Source organism: Mya arenaria, chromosome 11 (genome assembly GCF_026914265.1).
Source record: "Mya arenaria isolate MELC-2E11 chromosome 11, ASM2691426v1".
Taxonomy (NCBI): domain Eukaryota; kingdom Metazoa; phylum Mollusca; class Bivalvia; order Myida; family Myidae; genus Mya; species Mya arenaria.
This window is the reverse complement of record NC_069132.1, coordinates 23,915,016-23,935,025: the sequence shown is the minus strand read 5'-3', so window position 1 is coordinate 23,935,025 and position 20,010 is coordinate 23,915,016. Positions and strand designations below refer to the sequence as shown.

The 20,010-nt window shown below is 35.4% G+C and overlaps 1 protein-coding gene across 6 annotated transcripts in view; it reads left to right on the top strand.

Moving 5' to 3' along the window:
• Nucleotides 1-20,010, top strand: part of LOC128209682 (ubiquitin carboxyl-terminal hydrolase 34-like) — a 65,395-nt gene that overhangs the window by 38,042 nt on the left and 7,343 nt on the right. For 4 of the 6 annotated variants that reach the window (XM_052913829.1, XM_052913831.1, XM_052913832.1 and 1 more), the window contains 26 exons: nucleotides 140-193; nucleotides 619-747; nucleotides 992-1,056; nucleotides 1,659-1,788; nucleotides 1,951-2,016; nucleotides 2,985-3,065; nucleotides 3,621-3,703; nucleotides 4,359-4,394; nucleotides 5,106-5,184; nucleotides 5,729-5,893; nucleotides 6,272-6,460; nucleotides 6,834-6,938; nucleotides 7,612-7,656; nucleotides 8,597-8,701; nucleotides 10,627-10,774; nucleotides 11,275-11,372; nucleotides 11,860-12,027; nucleotides 12,337-12,420; nucleotides 13,221-13,327; nucleotides 15,747-15,924; nucleotides 16,467-16,624; nucleotides 16,952-17,030; nucleotides 18,452-18,581; nucleotides 18,994-19,116; nucleotides 19,478-19,582; nucleotides 19,833-19,954. In XM_052913829.1, the coding sequence (XP_052769789.1) occupies nucleotides 140-193; nucleotides 619-747; nucleotides 992-1,056; nucleotides 1,659-1,788; nucleotides 1,951-2,016; nucleotides 2,985-3,065; nucleotides 3,621-3,703; nucleotides 4,359-4,394; nucleotides 5,106-5,184; nucleotides 5,729-5,893; nucleotides 6,272-6,460; nucleotides 6,834-6,938; nucleotides 7,612-7,656; nucleotides 8,597-8,701; nucleotides 10,627-10,774; nucleotides 11,275-11,372; nucleotides 11,860-12,027; nucleotides 12,337-12,420; nucleotides 13,221-13,327; nucleotides 15,747-15,924; nucleotides 16,467-16,624; nucleotides 16,952-17,030; nucleotides 18,452-18,581; nucleotides 18,994-19,116; nucleotides 19,478-19,582; nucleotides 19,833-19,954 (2,832 nt within the window). The remainder of the gene's footprint in view (nucleotides 1-139; nucleotides 194-618; nucleotides 748-991; nucleotides 1,057-1,658; nucleotides 1,789-1,950; nucleotides 2,017-2,984; nucleotides 3,066-3,620; nucleotides 3,704-4,358; nucleotides 4,395-5,105; nucleotides 5,185-5,728; nucleotides 5,894-6,271; nucleotides 6,461-6,833; nucleotides 6,939-7,611; nucleotides 7,657-8,596; nucleotides 8,702-10,626; nucleotides 10,775-11,274; nucleotides 11,373-11,859; nucleotides 12,028-12,336; nucleotides 12,421-13,220; nucleotides 13,328-15,746; nucleotides 15,925-16,466; nucleotides 16,625-16,951; nucleotides 17,031-18,451; nucleotides 18,582-18,993; nucleotides 19,117-19,477; nucleotides 19,583-19,832; nucleotides 19,955-20,010) is intronic. The other 2 variants (XM_052913833.1, XM_052913830.1) reach the window with 1 other exon arrangement.

Sequence of the window (20,010 nt, the reverse complement as noted above, 5' to 3'; positions counted from 1 at the left end):
AAATAGCATTTGAATTATTGTAAATTGGGCCTGCTCAAATGATTCTCTTTTACAAGTAAAAGTATTTTTTGTATTCAGTTGTTTTTATTTGTCCTTTTTGCAGTATGCTTGTATGAAGCTTTTCTGTTTTTCATTTCAGAGCAAGACCTATGACTCAGTAACAGAAAAGTTCATGGATTTCTCCTTTGAAAAGGTAAAGTGTCCTCGTCGAAGCTTCAAATTTTTAACTTGGGGATTTTGCAATGAGATAACATTGTCATGTAAAGGTCAAGTTTAGTTTAAAATGATTTACTTGAGCTTGATAGCGATCATATCTTAGACTAATAGAAATCATGGGCTAATGAATAACAATCTCACATCACATATACAGTACTGTTAAGACCAAACTTGACAGTTTGTGCACCTCTAGTTAATAAGAAGTGCACTTCATAGTGCACTAGGGTAAGACCAGGGAAACATTTAATGACGACAAGGGGCTGACCAGATAAGGCTTCTTCAGTCTATGATAAATGCTATCTTTACAGTGAAATTAAGCATGATGTGTGTAGTTTCATTAGAGATTTTAACGTTAATTAATATAATTAAAATAATAATAATGTAATGTTAATCACTTTTCAGACAAACAGCGCGTACATGTTGTTCTACGAGCGGTGCCAGCCCAATACACGTGACAAACAGAAGGACGAAGACAAAAGTGTGGACACCCGGAAAAAGTTCAACTTTGAACTCTCCAAGGAGCTAGAACAGGTTTGCGTTGTTAAAATAGATTTGAAAGTCCATCCAAAAGAATATTTTTGATTAATATACAAATACAGAAGTATAATTCTATTTGTCACATAATGAAATGTGGGCAGAAAGTAAATATATTGGCAAAATTGACTTATTGTCATATGCTTTTAAATTAATTTTTCTGAATGCAACATAACAGAGATTTATGAAGAGATTGCAGGAAATACACCAGCAAAACTTGACTTTAAATATGTATTTTCAGTGGATTTGGCAGGACAACATGCAGTTTCTACAAGACAAGAATATCCTGGAGCACACCTACTTTGGGTATGTCCTAATTTTGTCTCTTAGCTTTCATTTTTTTTCAAAGAAAAAGTGAAGGTAATTTTATAGCCTTTGTGTCGTCATCCGCAGCGTTGTATTTGTCAAAAAAAAAAATGTTGGCAATGTAGACATGAATCTTGAAAGACATGTTTTCATCAACAATATAAACAATTCAATGTGTAGGAAGTCCCAAAACTTGGGCTGAACTGTGTGATGAACTGAGAAGTATGGATGAATATTGGCATATACTTGGCATGCTCTAATATTCAGGGGTTCTAAAGTCCAGGAATAATCCTAAAATCAGGATTGGGTCTTTAAGACTATTGTGTGATTGAAAAGATTATTTATTGCCTGGATAGTTGCATGATAAAAGAAATACCTCGAAATGAATGACTTTGGAAACAATTTTAAAAAGGGATCTAAGCCCAGTTACCCTGTTTTGGGCATGAATCCCTCATTCTTAAACAGTCCCCCAGCCATTTTTCAGTATAGGTAATTATCAGCTGTTAGAACCACTACAATATTCAAGTTGTAATTGCTAGCATTTTCATTGGACTAAACATGTTATTTTTAAATCTTGATTTTATCATTGCATTATGTTGCAGGTTCATGATGCAGATGTGTTCCTACATTCCTCTAACTCTGCCCAAGACGGATCCACTGCTGGTGTCTCTTATGTCCTCACAGCTGAGTACATCCTTTGTCCTCGAAACATTCATACATGCAAAGGAAAAGGTATGTTAATGTAATTTAAGTCTGCTGTTAGAATATGGAAAATACATTGAAAGACGTTTCCTAACACTCTGAAAGTTATAGAAGATTTATGTATAAAAATGCATTCCTTACTAAGCAATTAATGATTTTATATGGTACTTATCTCTCTGATATTTATTCCAGCCGACCATGGTTCAGTGGATTGAGCTCCTCACTAAGCAGTTCAACTCCTGTCAGGGTGCCTGCGAGGTAAGGAAATGTTGAACACAATCTTTGAGTGTGAACCAGATTTTTAATTTGTTAAGCTTTTTTTTTTTCAAAGAAAAAAAATTGAGGTATTGTGAAAGCCTTGGTGTGGGCAAGCCATAATTAAGAAAGCATTCAATATAATCCAATGAATGTTGATACAGATGTTGCCAAAGACAGTACACATGTGTAGCAGGGCCTAAAACTTTGGCTTAAAATTGAGTTATTACGATTGTTAATCGAAAAACAAAAAAACATATTGGTATTGGTGTTCTCTACAGCGCTCTTGTTTTTGCTCTCTGACAACTGTTACAATAATGCAAAGAACTTGCCTTATTGCCACCTTGTTTGACTCACTCAATGTATTACTGATTTAAACTGAGACCTCTTTAGTGTACACATGTGCTGGAGGTCAATCATTGTTAATATGACAAAATTAAGGTTTCTCATTACAAATAATATGATTTTAGTGGTTCATATACCACATTGTGGAGAATACCTAGTGGATGTAATTGACATGAAACTGAGCCACCCTGATATAAATAGTCATAATAGTTCAACCAATGGAGAGATTTAGTAGTCACATGATAAACATGGACAAACAAATGCAACATGATCCAATTTAAGTGTCATATCAAATGATCATTATATTCATGTCAGATGATCTTTGTCTGTATGTACAGTTTGAAATTCTTAGATATGTAACATTTCAGTGGTTCCTGGATCATACCTGAATGATTCAAGTGTCATATCAAATGATCATTTAATTTATGACGGATATCATCTTTGTCGGTAGGAAGAGTATGAAATTCTCAGTCACATTACGTTTCAGTAGTTTCTTGATCATACTGGTGGTTTCAACACATCATTACAACTATGTCTCATTCCATCGCATATGATTGAAACGATAGGAAATACGTAAGTGACATTGACGTAGAGATTGTTTTGTAGATTATTTCTCCTTGTTTCAGTGGTTCCTTGATCACATGGCGGAGAGTGACTGGTGGCCTCAACAGATCCTCATCAAGTGTCCTAACCAGATTACCAGACAGGTAAATATATGTTCATTAATACATGTATTGCAACATTCATGTACATATCCATGTATGAGATGGTATTCAGCAAGCTTCAAAGGTCAAGCTTTAGAATATGTCCCAATAGCATTATCATGTGTCTTTACCAGCTAACTAACAACACATATATTGGAACATTCATATACATGAAAAATTATACATGTATGAGTTGGTATTTAGTAAGCTTCAAAGGTGAAGTCTTAAGTTATGTCCAAATAGCAACAGCATGTGTCTTTACCAGATAACAAGACAAACGGGGTTATATTAAGATGCATGATTATGGATGTATTCAGTAGTTTTTTTAAGATAACCCATTCAATTCATCATGCGTTCTGCCATACACAGAGGAAAATGAATGGATGGTACTCAATAAGCTCAATGCATGATAATCCCTTAAATATCGATATATTTTATTGCAGTACACTAAATTCTGTTTTGCAATATATATCTGTATATATCTCCTACTAAAATATATAATGAACTTTACATACATGTATGATTTTGATTCTATAATCTATGGGTTTTTTTTTACAGATGTTTCAGAGGCTGCTGATTCACGTGATCAACCGACTGAAGCCTGCACATATAGAGCTCTACCTACAGCCCTTTGAGGAAAAGTAAGGATCATGTGTGATTAATGGTTGATACTGCTATTGAGGAGCATTGTTTACATGCTTACATATTCATGGGAATTATATTTCTTTGCAGTCTTTTTTAATATTTTACTTGAAGTTTTGTTCAATGATTGTGAGATCTGGGGAGTAAATGTTTAATTGTGTACTGAAACTGTGAAAATGAATAATTGTAAGCAATTTTTGATTGCTGGTAAAAATTCAATGACAGTTATAGTCATAAAAAGGGTTACCACTGATAACACAAATTCGTATTGAAATTGGTTTGGATATGCTTAGAAATTACAAACTATTGATAGAACCAATTTATTTATATATGAATATGTTTAAGTGAACAAGATTGGATGTCACAGTGTGCATTCAATGCAAAGTCAATGGATTTCAAACAATTAAAAATAGTTTTGTCTTGATGTTCAGAAGTTTTTTGGCAAACTTTTGGTCATCATTTCATTTCTTGATGATAAAAACTGGAAGATTGAAAATTAGATATATAGGTTAGATATAGTCGTTACCGTAAATATGTGCTAGAAATGAATTCCATTTTGTTATTGTATGTTTCTTTATATGCATTTCTACCATATCCTACTGTGTATATTAGTGAATACTTATGGAAATACCCTTCTCAACTATTATATTATAGGCTTGTGTCGTCACAACATGTTGAAACAAGTAGAAGGTTAGCATAGTACATGTATATATATAATGCATTTCAAGAAATAAATATGTTTTAAACAGTATGTAATGATAACTGTAAACTTATGAGTATTATTATATTTATATCTTGATATTTAATAACACTATCAATAAATCTAAAATGTTGATGACTGTCTAATATTTAAACAGTCTGATTTTAAAATTGTCAAATCATGTCATTCTATTATTTTGGAATGTATTAGTTATGTGATCCTATGTCACCCTTATCTGTATGTAAACTTGAGTTTCTGTTCTATTTGTATGGGCTTAAGCACAACTAATTTTGATGGTTGGTGATTTTCTGTTAAACCAGTTTTAATTAGACGAATAGTTCATTTCTTCTGGTAGCTTTTACAGCCAATTGTATACAACTTTGATAAATAGCCCACCTATTATCTTTAAGCTGTTTTATATTATATTTAAATGATTTTGATTGGTTAACAGTTATTATTGGATAGAACTTGACCAATCAATAACGATTTTGGCTAACTTTGATCAGACCAAGGAATTCAGTTTTCTTCTATTTTGCTGCTATTTTTCATTGTATGTTTGGCCTGCATTCTTTGTTCCATCAATATCACAGTTCTCCTTTGCCTGCTTGCTTGTCATCATTATTTATACAACACAAAAAAGATGTCCATAAAGTTAGAAAACCTGTCCATTTTCTGTACATTTCTGTATGTGCATATTTCAGTGAGGACGGGGAGATAGACACCACACAGTTGGGAAACAAGTCGTGCGTGACTAGGTTCATCAAGAAAATGCTTTCAATTGTAAGTAAAATACCCATTTGTGGACCCACATACTGATCTACAGATTTTCCGAAGAAAGAGAAATGTTTGATACAAAATGGCCTTAAATCTCCCTTTTTTATGTACAAAAAGGCCATCAAGTTTTCAAAATGTGCCTGCAGTCATCTCAATTACGATGATGAACTGACTAAAATATTGAACAGGTTTTTTTAATCTTGTTTATTGCACATAAAAAGACATAAATAGCTCAGAAGAACTTGGGGAGTCCAAGCCTTCAGTAGAATCTACCTTGCCGGAACCCAAATCTACCTCTCTACAGACTGAAATCTACCTTGCTGGCACTGCCAGAGGTTCTAATGTCTATGTTAATCTTGTATGTAATATTGGATTTTTGTTACAAATTGGCCAAGTACAACATCTACTTATCATTCTCAGAGTTACAATGATACTTTACTGCATACATTTTATCATCTGTGGTAATGATCAAGTAGTTAGAATTTTACTGACATGTATATGAGCCATATAAAAAGAAATGTTACTTATTTGTCATTATGTTTTACCCTAGCTTGAGCATGGTGTGCGTCCCCATAGCAAATACCTGATGGAGTATTTCGCTTTCCTGTACGAGTTTGCCAAGATGGGTGACACAGAGTGTATGTTCCTCATTCACACCAACTCCATCACCACCATGATCAACTTCTACATGGGACAGAAGGCACAAGAGAACTATGTAAGTTCTATGATGTTGATGTTGTGTTTTTTGGGGGGAGGGGTCTAAAACCTGTTTTCAAATTAGAACGTAGCCAAAATTTGACAGCTACTAAAGAAAGTGAAAAAGCCGTGAAACACAGAATGTAACACTGTTTAAATTTAGCACTGTTTAGAGTTACCCTGGTTCTTAAACGTTCCCACTGACACATGGGACCCCATTTAATATCCATCCAGGAAGACTCTTAGTAGTTTTAGTGCTAAGGTATGGGATCTGCAACTCTACTGAAAATTTTAATAATAATAATAATAAACTATAAGTATGTCACAGTTCCTGTGAAATAAATCTGTTTTGTTTGTGTTGCCTGAATTTTTATCACATTCAATCATGTCTCTGTAGGTTGAGATTCTATCTGATGATGAGGAAGAGGAGGATGTTATAGCGATCCCAGATGACGTATACAAGCCGCTGTCCCTGGAGAAGATGATTGCTCTGATCTCGTTACTTGTGGAGAAGTCTCGCAGTGTCGAGGACAACCAGTTACAGATCTCAGACAGGGACTATAACTCCATCATTGGAGGCAGCAAGGTAGGAAGGGTGCTGATTGAATCAATGGCCCACCTTAGTTCAGTAACTTAAGTTAGTATTCATGGAAACTTTACATAAGATACTTAACTAGAGTAATGTTGTTGTTTTTGATAAAAGTAAAGATAAAGGCTGCTACTTTTTCCTAACTCATGCAAGAAATGAATTGGCTATAATTTCAGATTGCCCTAATGGAAAACCTGTTTTTGTTGTATTGTGGCACTTCTAGTTATTAATTTTGCCAATGAAAACCATTTCTGATGATTTGTCAGCTTCTTAATCATTTGAATGCTCAAAAAAAAATAAGCATATAATTATACTTATAACATGCCAGATGAATGTACATATGAAGTCAGGTGTATGTTTGAATTTCCAGGGTTTTCCATTCCTGTTCAGCCAGATTCGTGACAACATCAATGTAAGGCAGACATGTAATCTCATCTTCAGTCTGTCCAGATGGAACGACAACCTGGCAAATGCTGTATGTATTGGCTTCTGCCTGTTTTCTTTGTCAGTGTAAGGATCTTAAACAGCGTGCGGAGATGAGAATCTAGAGTTATTCTTTTTTCTAGCCTAAATGGCCATTTTAAAAGATTATAAATTCAGCAATTTTAACAATTTCTGAAATAAATTTGTAGATATTTTTAAGAACATGTTTTAATAATGCTTTCAACAGTGTTTTTCTCATGCTAAAATGAATAAAAAAAGTGTCTAATCTTCATTTAACTTAAAATTGAGTCTAAATAAATTGTTCATTATCAATCAATGAATCAGTTATTGTTCATTGCTTAAGTCTTGCCTTTGTTCATCGTGTTTATAACAATATGAGTAAAAAGTTTAGTCATTGAGCCAATTGTTCAGAACTAAGTTTAAGTAAACAACGCTGTTATAGAAATCATTGTTAACTTTTCACTGGTGAAATATTTTATGATGTGCATATATATTCAAATGAAACAAGCACGGCAGAATTTGATGCCTCAAATCTTGTAAGGAATACTGCAGTAACATGTGCATCCATGCAACTTCCAGAGCAGTGAAGATTTGGAAGTTAACAACAATGACATCTAGGCAACGTTGTTAATTTTAACAGAGTCCTGAACAATCAGACAAATATCAGTCCTTCTGTGTATCCATGTATAACATCATGTTTTCAGATTGTAAATATGATATTTGGTGCAATAAAGAAGCTCAGTCCAGAGGTATGTACATTTTACATTAGTACACCGAAGATAAAACGTATATCGATGGCCTAACTTCCAAATGTCAAAGCTACAAAATCCCATGTTTTCAGAAGCAAAGTTTTCAGTTTTAATTTTGGTAATTTGATCACACATTTATTTTTACAAAATGCTGAAGTTACAATTTTTGTGGTTACAATCTGAAGGTTCGGATTTTTGCTTCTCTGTGAGATGTTCAAGCATTGCTCGACATTTTGATCACATGATACAACACCATTTTCTTATTGGACTATTTACTCGGCATTTTGCTATTAGATGCAGCTCACCTTTATAATTTTAGTGATGTAAAAATTCCAAAACTAAAAAAATGCAGATTCAGCATTTTGAAGTGAGGCTATCAATATGTGTCTATAATGGTAGCCCTAATTTTCTTGTCTCTTCTCTTCAAAGAAAAGAAGTTTAGGTATTGTCCTAGCCTTCATAATGTAGGCGCCAGCATTATTAGCCGGGCTATCCAAAAACTATGCGCTGGTGGTTCTTTTGTTTTATTCAATTTGAAAAACAATTACATACAATGTTACACATATCTTAAGACCATTTTTTCTTAAACAGGAACAAATTCAATGACTTGCATTTAAAATGTAGGTCTCCTTTACATAGTGTAACATAGAAAAAAATTGTCGCCATATGTATTTATTAAAGGTGAATGAAAATGAATGGAAAAAGATAATGTTTGATGAAGGGGCCTCTACTAAGAGAAAATTTATTTATTAAAATGTCATTGAATTTCGGGGCAAAACAGTGCTAAAACTCCTAATCGTCTATTGGTAGTGTTACAGCAGATGCTGATGATACCAGAATTTGCAAAAGCTATAGTTTTAAAATATCCAAAAACTCTTGTTAAAATGCATACATGTGACATGTATATTGTTTAAAATTGTAAACATTTATTACCTTACAGCAATGCCAGCCCTTCTTCAAGCTGATGTCGATGCTGGTAGAGTTTGTTGGAGGACCACCAGGGATGCCTCCCTTCACACAGCTGATACTGCAAAGGTTTTGGGAGGTGAGCTTATTTTAACATGTTACTGGAATAAAGGGCAGTCCATTTATTTGTAAACAGATGTAAATACTGTTGGTGTTTTCAAAAATATCTAAAAGCAAACACTTGTTTAACCTGTAGCATAGATCTGCATGTTTCTTTGGTTTATGTTTGATGAGTGGTAGGTCGGGTTTTTTTCTGGGAAGTGTGTTGCCACACCCCCAGATTGGCCCCAGAAGCCAGGTTTCCCCAGAATCTGGGGCCGAAACACCCTTTGGGCCCTACAACCAGCTATCTACACTTCACATTTTTTCTCCATTTCTTTTGAGAACACGTTTTTGCATTATTATATAGTCAGCTGGCTCTAGGAAGTGTTCGTGTAATAAGGTAATATATTATCTGGGTTGCTGTCTGCTTATATAGCTAGCCCACTACTCTTACAGAAGTTTTATCTAATTTTTAAAATTAAAGAGTCTTTTTCTTGTTTTATAAATGCATTGTTGGCTGGTTTAAGCATTAAATTCGGTCTAAGCAAAGTTAAGTATTTTTCTTCTGATTTTGTTACAATTTTCTGTGTGATTTTCTTTTAAATTTCAGTAAACACCACATTAATTTATTATTCTAGCAACAGTTAAAGCATTGGTTTAAAAATAGGCAGTACATTAAAATAGATCATTCATGGAGTCTGGACTCTGGGATCCATTAATCTATTTTAAAATATACTTTATTTATAGATAAACATGCACACTGCAATGTGCACTCTATATTGCAGTTTTGTCCCTTGAATAGTCAGCTATTACATAATGTGCATAATCAGAAAGGAAATCACTGACATTTATAGTATTTATTGAAACTAAAACACAAGTGTGTGGCAAATATTTTTAGCTCAAAATGAGCATATGTGATAATATGATTGTCCTTTTTCGTTCGTCTTCAACAACTATTCCTTCCACATTGTGTTTCATAAAAAACATGGCCACCAGGGCAAAGCTTTTTTCCCCACTATATGGCACACTTTGAAAAACTTCTTAAGAAACCATCGGCCCATTACAAAAAGTTTTCACAGAAATGTTCCTTAGGTGACCCTTTTATCAAAATTATATATGATTTTATTTTTATTTTTTTGTTTTACAATAATTTAAGAAATCAACTTCAGTTCTTTAACTCCAGCATAAATAGTGTTAGAGAAAGAGCTCTTTTTAAACAAATACATACTTTTCATGTTTTTATTGACCCATTTAAAAATTGGGACATATTATAGTTTTACCTCTTAAGCACAGGCAGATAGGCGGTTCGGCAGGCAGCGGCCAGTATTTAGAACCTTTGTCCTGTCATGATCAAATTTGGTCTGAATGTGTATGATGTGTATGGGCATAATACCATTGACATACCATTGACAAGTTTGATAGCAAGCCATATTATTCTTGTTACTTGAGAGTTATATATCGCACTTTAATTATAGAAATTACCTAAGATTGGTCTTGTCCGATCAATAACTGTACAAGCATTTGTATAATCACCAAATATGGCCTGAATGTGTATTGGCATGATACCTAGGATGAGTTCCGAAACTAGCCAAATTCCTGTAGTCACCTGAGAATCATATTGCCCTTTAATTATAAAAAAGGCTTGAGCACAATTTAAGCACCTTGGCCTTTTTGTTTTCCAGTATTTTTGAAAAGTGACGGATACACTTATAACATCAACAAATATAATATACAGTGTTTTAAACAGAACCCCTTAAGCACTTGGCATTTTTAGCAGTCTAAAGGGTAGCATGGAGCCATGGTCCAAATGCCTAGATGAAACCCTATGATAGCTATGAAGCCACAGGTGTCCACCTCTCACCCAAGAGGGTGTGGGTTTGAGCATAACAGTTTGGCTTAGAATTTGTATTAACTAAAGAGCTCCAGCAAAGTTTAATGAGTGTCTAACCCCTCCCTCCCCAGTTGGCGCTGTGCAGCCCGGTATCTTGCCTGGAGTGGATGGGAAGCCAGGTGACAAGGAACAAACTGGCAAACCACTACATGCTTAACCAGATGGAAACCTGGGTGGAACATTACCTCATCAAGCATAACAACACACGTGTCCGCAATGGTATGTAATGATTCTCATGCCAAAGAAAGCGTTTGTAGTTTAATTCAATTTCATTCACATCAGAACTCCAAACCCATGTTTTATAAGGTAACAAAATGCAATGCATCTAATTATATATTCCAACTCAACAATAATACATGTTTCGGTATTAAAATTATTTTAGAACTAGTTTTCTTGGGAAAGAACACAATTTAAGATCGTAAGATGCCCTTTGTCCATTTTGTTCTTAAATGTTATCGTTCAACAAAATAGGATATATTTCAGTTGACAACATATCATGTTAGAATTACTGAGAATTCATAATATACATTTCCCACTGCAAAATACAAAATAGTTCATTATTTTTGTACTTAGCTTTATTGTGCAATACTATTTCAATCATATTCAATGCATTGTTTAAAATGTTATTTAAAAAGTGTGAAGAATCAAGAAATGAATAAGTTAAAATATGAGGGAAGTCCAAAAACCTGTGATTCAAGCCTTGATATTGTGTATTACAGCGGCAGGTGGCCTGTTGATATCCCTGGTACCCAGTAACCACTTCCGACAGTTGTACCGGACATCTCGCAGCGTCCTCTCTCCTCAGAGGGAACTCTCTGTAAGTATATGTACTTCTCAGCGCGTCTAGTTTAGTATTGGTATAGTGACAGCCTTGGTGTTATCATGCAGAACCTTTGACCATGGCTATTTCTCAAAAAAAGTTGAAGATATTCAAATTGAACTTAAGTTAGTAAAAATCTTTCAAGTGACAACAGCCACATTTATAGCTAGGGCTTTAAGTCTTGCTTATGTTTTTTTAGTAATTTCCCTTTTTGAAAGAAAAAAATACAAACAGATGAGCAATTATGTTTGCTTTATTGAACTTTTTGTTTTACAAGATGTGAGTTGGAACGTTGTGTTTCATAGCTTTCCCTGGCTTATTTGGGATTGCAATAATGATAATCTGTTAGTTTCTGACCCTACCCATAACTAACCCCCAAATATTGAGTAAAGAGGTAAATGGTTGTACACAAGATATTTGACTAGTATATGTGTATCCATTTTGATATGAGATGTGAGCTTATGTTTCTCTTTCATATCCACAGATGTCGAGTGAAGCATTGATGGTTCTACACAAGATATTTGAGCACCTTTTGTCTCTCCTGCCTCACTGTCGTCTGTATGTCGACCCCCAGACCCATGGCACGGCAAAACTCATATGCTACTTCACAGTCATGCAGTATTGTCTAGTCTCTAAGCATGAGAAACTCATGGTGAGCATAGATTTTAATATACTTTACAAGTTATATGACATTTGGCAACGTTTTAATGGTATATTTTATGCGTTAACTGCGAAAAACATCCTATGAGCATTGATATCCGTAACCTGATCTCTCATAAGCTATTGTTGAGATGAATACATTCTTACAAGAGCTTTGTTTTGCATTTGGTTATTATGCTTTTAATGTTAATATTTTATGCCAACTTCGAAAACATCCTATGAGCATCCATAAACTTAGCTCTTGTTCAGCTTTTGTTGAAATGAAAACATGCTTACCAGAGTGTTGTTTTTTCTGTTGCAGTTTTCACCCCACTTCAATGATCTCTGGAACTTGTTCCAACCCAAACTGTCAGAGCCCCAGATCTCCATGCACCACAACAAACAGGTGAGAAAATAGGTCCTTGGACAATAGTAACACAGGGACGTTGATACATTCTTGATGCAATGACCTAACTACTGGCTGCAAATTCTCAAAAGTCTTTTAATACAGGATTAATGCTCAGCTCACATTTTTTACCATATGCGTAATATTTACTTAAAAAATGCATAATATTTACCTCTGTAAGATTTTTTATATGGTCATTCATAAAATGGGACACATAATAATTTCACCTGTGGCGTATGGGTGGGCAAGATTTGTCGAGTATATTTTCCGATCAATAACTTTAGAAGCCTTTGTCCAGTCGTTACTTAATTTGGTCAGAATGTGTATGGGCAGAATATCTCAGACAAGTTCCATAACCAACCATATCGCTTTAGTCACTTGCCTTATAATTATATAAATTACTTCAATCGGTCTTGACCGATTAATAATTTAAGAATCCTTTATCCATTCATCTCCAAATTTGGCCAGAATGTGAATATGGCTAATATCTCGTACAAGTTTGATAACCAGCAGTATCGCTTGTGTCATTCAAGAGTTATCACCCTTTGATTAAAGAAATTACCCAAAATTGGTCTTGTCAGAATGGGTATGGGCAGAAAACTTTGTCAGGTTCAATAACTAGTCATGTCAGCTCAGTCGTTCCGTTAGCTATGCCCTTTCAACACGTAGGTTGAAATTGAAATGTGTTCTCACAGATTTAGAACTATAATGTACATGTTAAGGTTTACATTTCTATACTGTGGTAAATTTGTTCTTGCAATGTTTTATGAGAATAAAGTGGTGACCTTGTATGTTTTCAGGCCCTGCTACTGTTCTGGTACCAGGCTTGTCAGGATTGTGCGGAAAACGTGAAGTTGATCATCACCAACCCCCATGTGTGCAAACACATACCCTTCACATATATACTGTAAGTAGGGGCTCACAATGATGGAGATTCTGAAAAAGATAAAATGCTGATGCATGCCTATATTCACAAGAAACTAAGTGGAAATTTTCAATTGTCTGAAAATAACCAGATTTTGAAGAACGAAAAGTCTTTATTTTATTCTACAAAACTATACAATTATATTGATATGAACTAATTTATTAAACTAAAGATATATTTTATGGGGCATTTTTATTGAGGTGAGCATATAAATTAGAATCACACCATCCATCTGTGCATACATCCTCTTGTTAAATTTTTGTTCGAGTCCTGGTATATACATTGGCTTTAACATTTTGAAATAACGTAGCATAGATGTAAGGCACGCAAAGGATACGCGCGTTAAAGAACCCTCATTGCTATCCGGAGGTCACTCATAGAGGTTAATCATTATGGAATGCTGCATATATTCTCATCAAGTATACCTGGTTGTTTTCTAGTTGTAACTTTGTCATGCAAGGGGAGATTTTAAAATAACATGACACAGAAGCTTGGCATGTGATGTTGATGTGTCACTTCCTTTAAGGTCAAGGTAACACTTACAGGTTAATCATCATGGAATGTTACATATACACTAGTAAAGGTGGTTGTGTCAAAGCTGAAAGCTTATGCATTCAGGGATTTTAAAATAAAGGTGACGTGCCGCATGCACATCCCACTACCCTACCTCAAAGTTATAGGGTCTTGAGGTTCATTCTTATAGAATGGTGCATATATGCAGTCTGAAACTTTGTTATGCAAGGGGGGATTTTGAAATAGCATGTTACAGATGTTTGGCACATAAAGGCGACATATGTGTGGTGCAAGATAGAGATCCTTTTTGTGTCGCCTGACTAGGCGACATATAGGGGTTACTTTTGTCGGCGGCGATGGCGGTCGCGTCCCGTTTTCTCATGTAGGGGGAATATCTTGTAAACTATTAGTGGTATCAATTTGAAATTTCATATGTAGATAGATCTCATTGAGGGCAAGTGCAGTGCACAAGAACTGTTACTCTTGCTTCCATATTTTTAGAGTTATTGCTCTTTGTTAATTTTCATGCTTATAGTTTTGTCTGGGGCATATCTTGTAGAACATAAGAGTTATCAACTTGAAACTTTATATGTAGATGTGTGATTTTTAGCTCCACTGGCCGAAGGCCATGGAGCTTATGTCGTCACAGATTGTCCGTCGTGCGTGCGTGCGTGCGTGCGTAAACTTTTACTTTAAACGACATCTCCTCTGAAACTGATAAGCGGATTTTGACAAAACTTCACAGTAATGTTCCTTTGGTGGTCCTTTACCAAAATTGCTCAAATGGTTCCGGTCCATTGCACAATATGGCCGCCAGAGCTAAAAATAGCAAAATCTTTAAACGACATCTCCTCTGAAACGGTTCGGCAGATTTTGATGAAACTTGACAGTAATGTTCCTTGGGTGGTCCTTTATTAAAATTGCTCAAATGGTTCTGGTCCATTGCACAATATGGCCGCCACAGCTAAAAATATCAAAATCTTTAAACGACATCTCCTCTGAAACGGATAGGCAGATTTTGATGAAACTTGACAGAATTGTTCCTTGGGTGGTCCTTAACCAAAATTGCTCAAATGGTTCCGGTCCGCTGCACAACATGGCTGCCAGGGCAAAAAAATAGAAAAACCTTTAAAGAACATCTTCTCAGAAACCGATGATCAGATTTTGATGAAACTTAACAGAAATGTTCCTTGGATGGTCCTTTATCAAATTTGCTTCAATGGTTTCGGTCCACTGCACAAGATGGCCCCCAGAGGTAAAAATAGAAAAACCTTTAAACGACTTCTCCTCAGAAACCGATGATCGTATTGCAATGAAACTTGACAGAAATGTTACTTGGGTAGTCCTTAACCAAAATAGCCCAAACAGTGTCCACTGCACACCATGGCTGCCAGAGCTAAAAAATAAAAAAAAACTTTATACGACTTGTCATCGAAACCGATGACCTTTTTTCGATAAAACTTGACAGAAATGTTTGTTTGGTGCTCCTTTACTCAAATTGCCCAAATCATTTCGGTCCACTGCACAACATGGCAGCCAGAGCTATTAAAGTAAAAAAAATAATTAAATAACTTCTCCTCAAAAATTGATGATTGTATTTCTATGAAACTTGACGTAAATGTTCGTTAGGTGGTCTTTGCTTGAACCTTTTGGCCAGTGGAGCACAGGCACTGATGTGCCTCTTGTATATGTTTTGTTTTTGGCAGTTTATATTTGTGAATGGCATATATATGAAACATTGCTAACCATTGTGTTGTACAGAGTGCAGCATTGAAATGAACAATGACGTCATAACATTCTGCAATTCATGCAAAATGAATATTTGTCTTTCTAAATATAAAGGCTCTGTAGGACAATACAAATATCTTATTTTTTTGTTACCATGCAGAGCGGACCATGAAGACCAGGATGTGATGATATTTAACCGAATTACCTTGCCAGCCTACTACGGTCTCCTTCGCATGTGTTGTCAGCAGTCCCGACTGTTCACACGCCAGCTTGCCCAACATCAGAATATCTTGTGGGCTTTCAAGAACATCACACCCTACCCTGGACAATACCCTGGGGTATGTAAACTCTGTGTTGGTTATTTTTTAGAAACCCAAGTTATAGCTTTGTCCACATTTAACTTTTCTAGCTTGTCTGTTTTTAAAATAGAAAATTTTTAAGACCTTGTACTCTTGATGTCTGTAAGCATGCTGACACATTGACCTTACCAATTATTAAAAAATCATTAATGATATCCACATGAAACATGTTTTTAGTGACAATACATACATGAGGATATGGCGACCCATAACTCATTTTAAATGATAGTCAAGCTATTCATGTTTATCTACTAGAATAATAAACAACAGGTGAGCATTTGCCTCGGCTTGTGGTTCTGTGGTTAAATATGGATGTGTATAAAATGTCGATGTTCACCTCAAGCTTTTTATTTTGTGCTCATATTGATCTATTGTGATGACTTGTTGTCTGTTGTGCATCATCAGCAATTTCTTTAAATAAATTCCTGTCTGTAAAGGCATAGCCAATTTCTTTCAAACTTGACCTGAAGCTTTTTACATTGACCTCTTTAGGATTTCTTGTAATCTTTATTTTTTATCAGGCTGTGGAGGAACTGTTCAAGATGATGCGGCTGATGGTGACCCGCTACCCGGACTGCACGGATGAAGAGGTCAAGGCCATCAACAGTTTCCGTAGAAACACCATTCAGCTGTATCTGCAGCATTTAGATGCTAGGAGTGGTTGGCAGACCCTAGTTTGGTGAGTGGGTGCAAGATCTTGTTTATATGACATTTTGCTTTTATTCAAATATGCAAGGTTTAAATTTTGTAAAGCAGTTACTTTATCATTGGCAAGCATTGGTAAATCTATATTTTGATATACTTTGCAGAATTAAACCAATATGCAAAACTAAGAACAAATTCTAAATTCAAATAGCTTAGTATAGAAAAATCTTAATTATCCATATTTTGATATCTGGACTTAAACAAATCTGCAATATCCCAAGATTAACTGTAATTGTAAAGCTTAGGAGAGAAAAGGTGTAAATTTAAAAAGTTAATGGTGCATGTGAATATGTTATTTCAGTGCCCTGAAGATCCTGGTAGAGACTGAGAGTGATAGACTGGTGGTGCTCTACCATAAGGGCCTTCAGAAACTGGGAGAGGTAACATAAGACTTCCCAGTGCTATCTTCATTTTAAGGGTCTAGAATTTTATGCAGGCAATTTTTTATCATTCTTTTTAATCAAATACAACTACTTCCGTTGGTTAATTAAAATAGTGTCTTAGATAAATATGCATTATGTCTTTTTAAGCTAGGTATCAAAACCCATTGTACTGTCAACGGCTACTGCATTGTTGAGGTATAGCTTCTGTCTTTATAAAGGGTTTCAATTTGTCCTGTTGATCATACTTTTTAACCAGGTTTTAACATAGTGAAACCTGGTTATAAGTATGGCAAACGTCGTTGTTTGGGCGGCCGGGCGGCGTCAAACTCACCTATGAAACTGAATAACTTTAGGAAGGGTTGACATATCGTGACCAAGCTTGGTCTATAGAAAGAGTTTATGGGTACCTTTCATGGGATTGCGTTTGGGGTCCCTAGGATCAAGATCAAGGTCACTGTTACTAAAAATAGAAAAATGTAACTTAATAACTTTAGTTAGGGATGACATATCTTGACTAAACTTGGTCTATAGGAAGAGTTTATGGAGACCTTTATGGGATTGCGTTTGGGGTCCCTAGGGTCAAGGTCAAGGTCACTGTTACTAAAAAATATAAAAACAGATGAAACTGCATAACTTTAGTTAGGGTTGACATATCTTGACCAAACTTTGTCTATAGAAAGAGTTTATGGGTACCTTTCATGGGATTGCGATTGGGGTTCCTAGGGTCAAGGTCACTGTTACTAAAAATAGAAAAACAGTTCGAACTGAATATCTTTAGTTAGGGTTGACACATCTTGACCAAACTTTTTCTATAGAAAGAGTTCATGGATACCTTTCATGGGATTGCGTTTTTGGGTCCCTTGATTCAAGGTCACTGTTACTAAAAATAGAAAACAGTTGAAACTGAATAAGTTTAGACAGGGTCTACATATCTTGACCAAACCAGGTAGATAGGAAGAGTTTATGGATACATTTCATTGGATTGCGTTTGGGGTCCCTAGATTCAAGGTCAAGGTCACTGTTACTAAAAATAGAAAAATGGTTGAAACTGAATAACTTCAGTTAGGGTTGATATATATTGAACAATCTTGGTCTATAGTAAGAGTTTATGGATACTTTCATGGGATTGCGTTTTTGGGTTCCTAGATTCAAGGTCAAGGTCACTGTTACTAAAAATAGAAAAAACAGTTGACATATCCTGACACAACTTTGTATAAAGGAAGACTTTATGGATACCTTTCAATGGATTGCATTTGGGGTCCCTAGGGTCAAGGTCACTGTTACTAAAAATAGAAAAACAGACACAGGCTGAAGTTCTTCTGTCAATCATTTAAAACCTGGTTTCATCGCATTGCGGCGTTTCTTGTTTAAGGATATGTTCTTTGTAAAACATTTTCACCCATGGTATTGTTTAACAGGCCTTCATCACGCTGCATGTGATGTACCACGAGGCCACAGCGTGTCATGTGACCGGAGATATAGTTGACCTGCTCTCCATTCTTCTCAGTGCACTCAAGAACGCTCGGACCTATGTTGAGCAGAAAAAAGGTAACGGCTCCCTGCTATCATATTCTTATTTTGTTTATATAAATTTATTTTATCGTACCGATAATTGTGAAATGGTTTTAACTGATTTAAATCCTGTTTAAATATGTTTTCTCAGAAGAAACCAGTATTGTTGTCCTTTTTGAGAGGCCTTTGCGAAGAACTCTTTGCTGGGCTCCTACCTATGACCTCTTGGGTGAGAGATGAACACTTGTTTCAAAAGACCACCTTATCTATCACTAACATCTATCCCTTGTCATCATCATCATCATCATCATTATGAGTATATGGAACAGACCAAATAGATTTATGTTTTATGCTTAGATGTATTGATTACATGTAGTTTCATTGATAATTTTATCGATATGTATTTGATGGTATACCCAGGTATACTTGTATGTTTCTCATATTGTAGGTCCCCAGTCATCAGATGTTAAGGCTTGTGTACACAGTTGGGATGAAAAATCCACTGTAATCAAGAAACTTGTCACTCTGCTGAACTCATATACGCCCCCTGAAATACGCAAAATCACCATAGGTATGGTAATGAGAGAGGTGTGACCAGGCCTTTTTGAAGAGGACTCTGAATATTAGTAATGGAAATAGATGGACGTTTAACTTTTAATTCTTGATATTCTAATATTTATGCCCTTTATGGCATTTTTATTCATCCATTATCACCATAATGTAATATGACCTATTCTGCAACATAACTTTAAATTGTGGTCATGAAATTAGTTAGGCAATGAGTTTGAAACCTGCTGCTGAAATATTAATATCATTTTTTATTACATGTTTGATAGAGTATAACAAGTTTTTTGCCATGGACGGGAAAATTTAATTTGTCAAGATGGATGGATTTATTAGGTGTTTGCATTTCACACATATACTTGTTTTAGATGTGCTGAAGGAGATGATACTGAACTACCAGAGTGAGTGTATCAACGTTCTCGTGCCCATACTGACCCAGGCCCATCTCTCGTGCCAGGATACAAACATCCCATGTAAGTGCTAGTGTGACTTGTCTTACAGGTATTGCCTTTGTGTTTCAACCAGAAGACTTTCATGTCTGTAGTAATCTGTTCATGAATATGACTTAATCAAAATGATTTGAGTTTTTTTTTAAAAAGCTGCCTCATAAGTTTTGGAATTACAAAACCAATAGCTGCAAGAACTTTTTGGTTCTGTGCTTAATATAAATGCATGCATGTTCAACGAATTCTTCAATAAAATACCACCCTTGCATTCTTCCAGTGGCAAATGGCCCTTATTTTCCTCGGCGGGGCCAGAAACCCATCGGCCCCAAGTCCAATATACGGCCACCACGCCCCCACTTCAACATGCTTCTGCAGGCCACACAGCTTGAGGCATCCAAGGTCAGTCATTGATTTCCAATTTGAACTACAATATATAAGCCAATAAGAAGATTGAT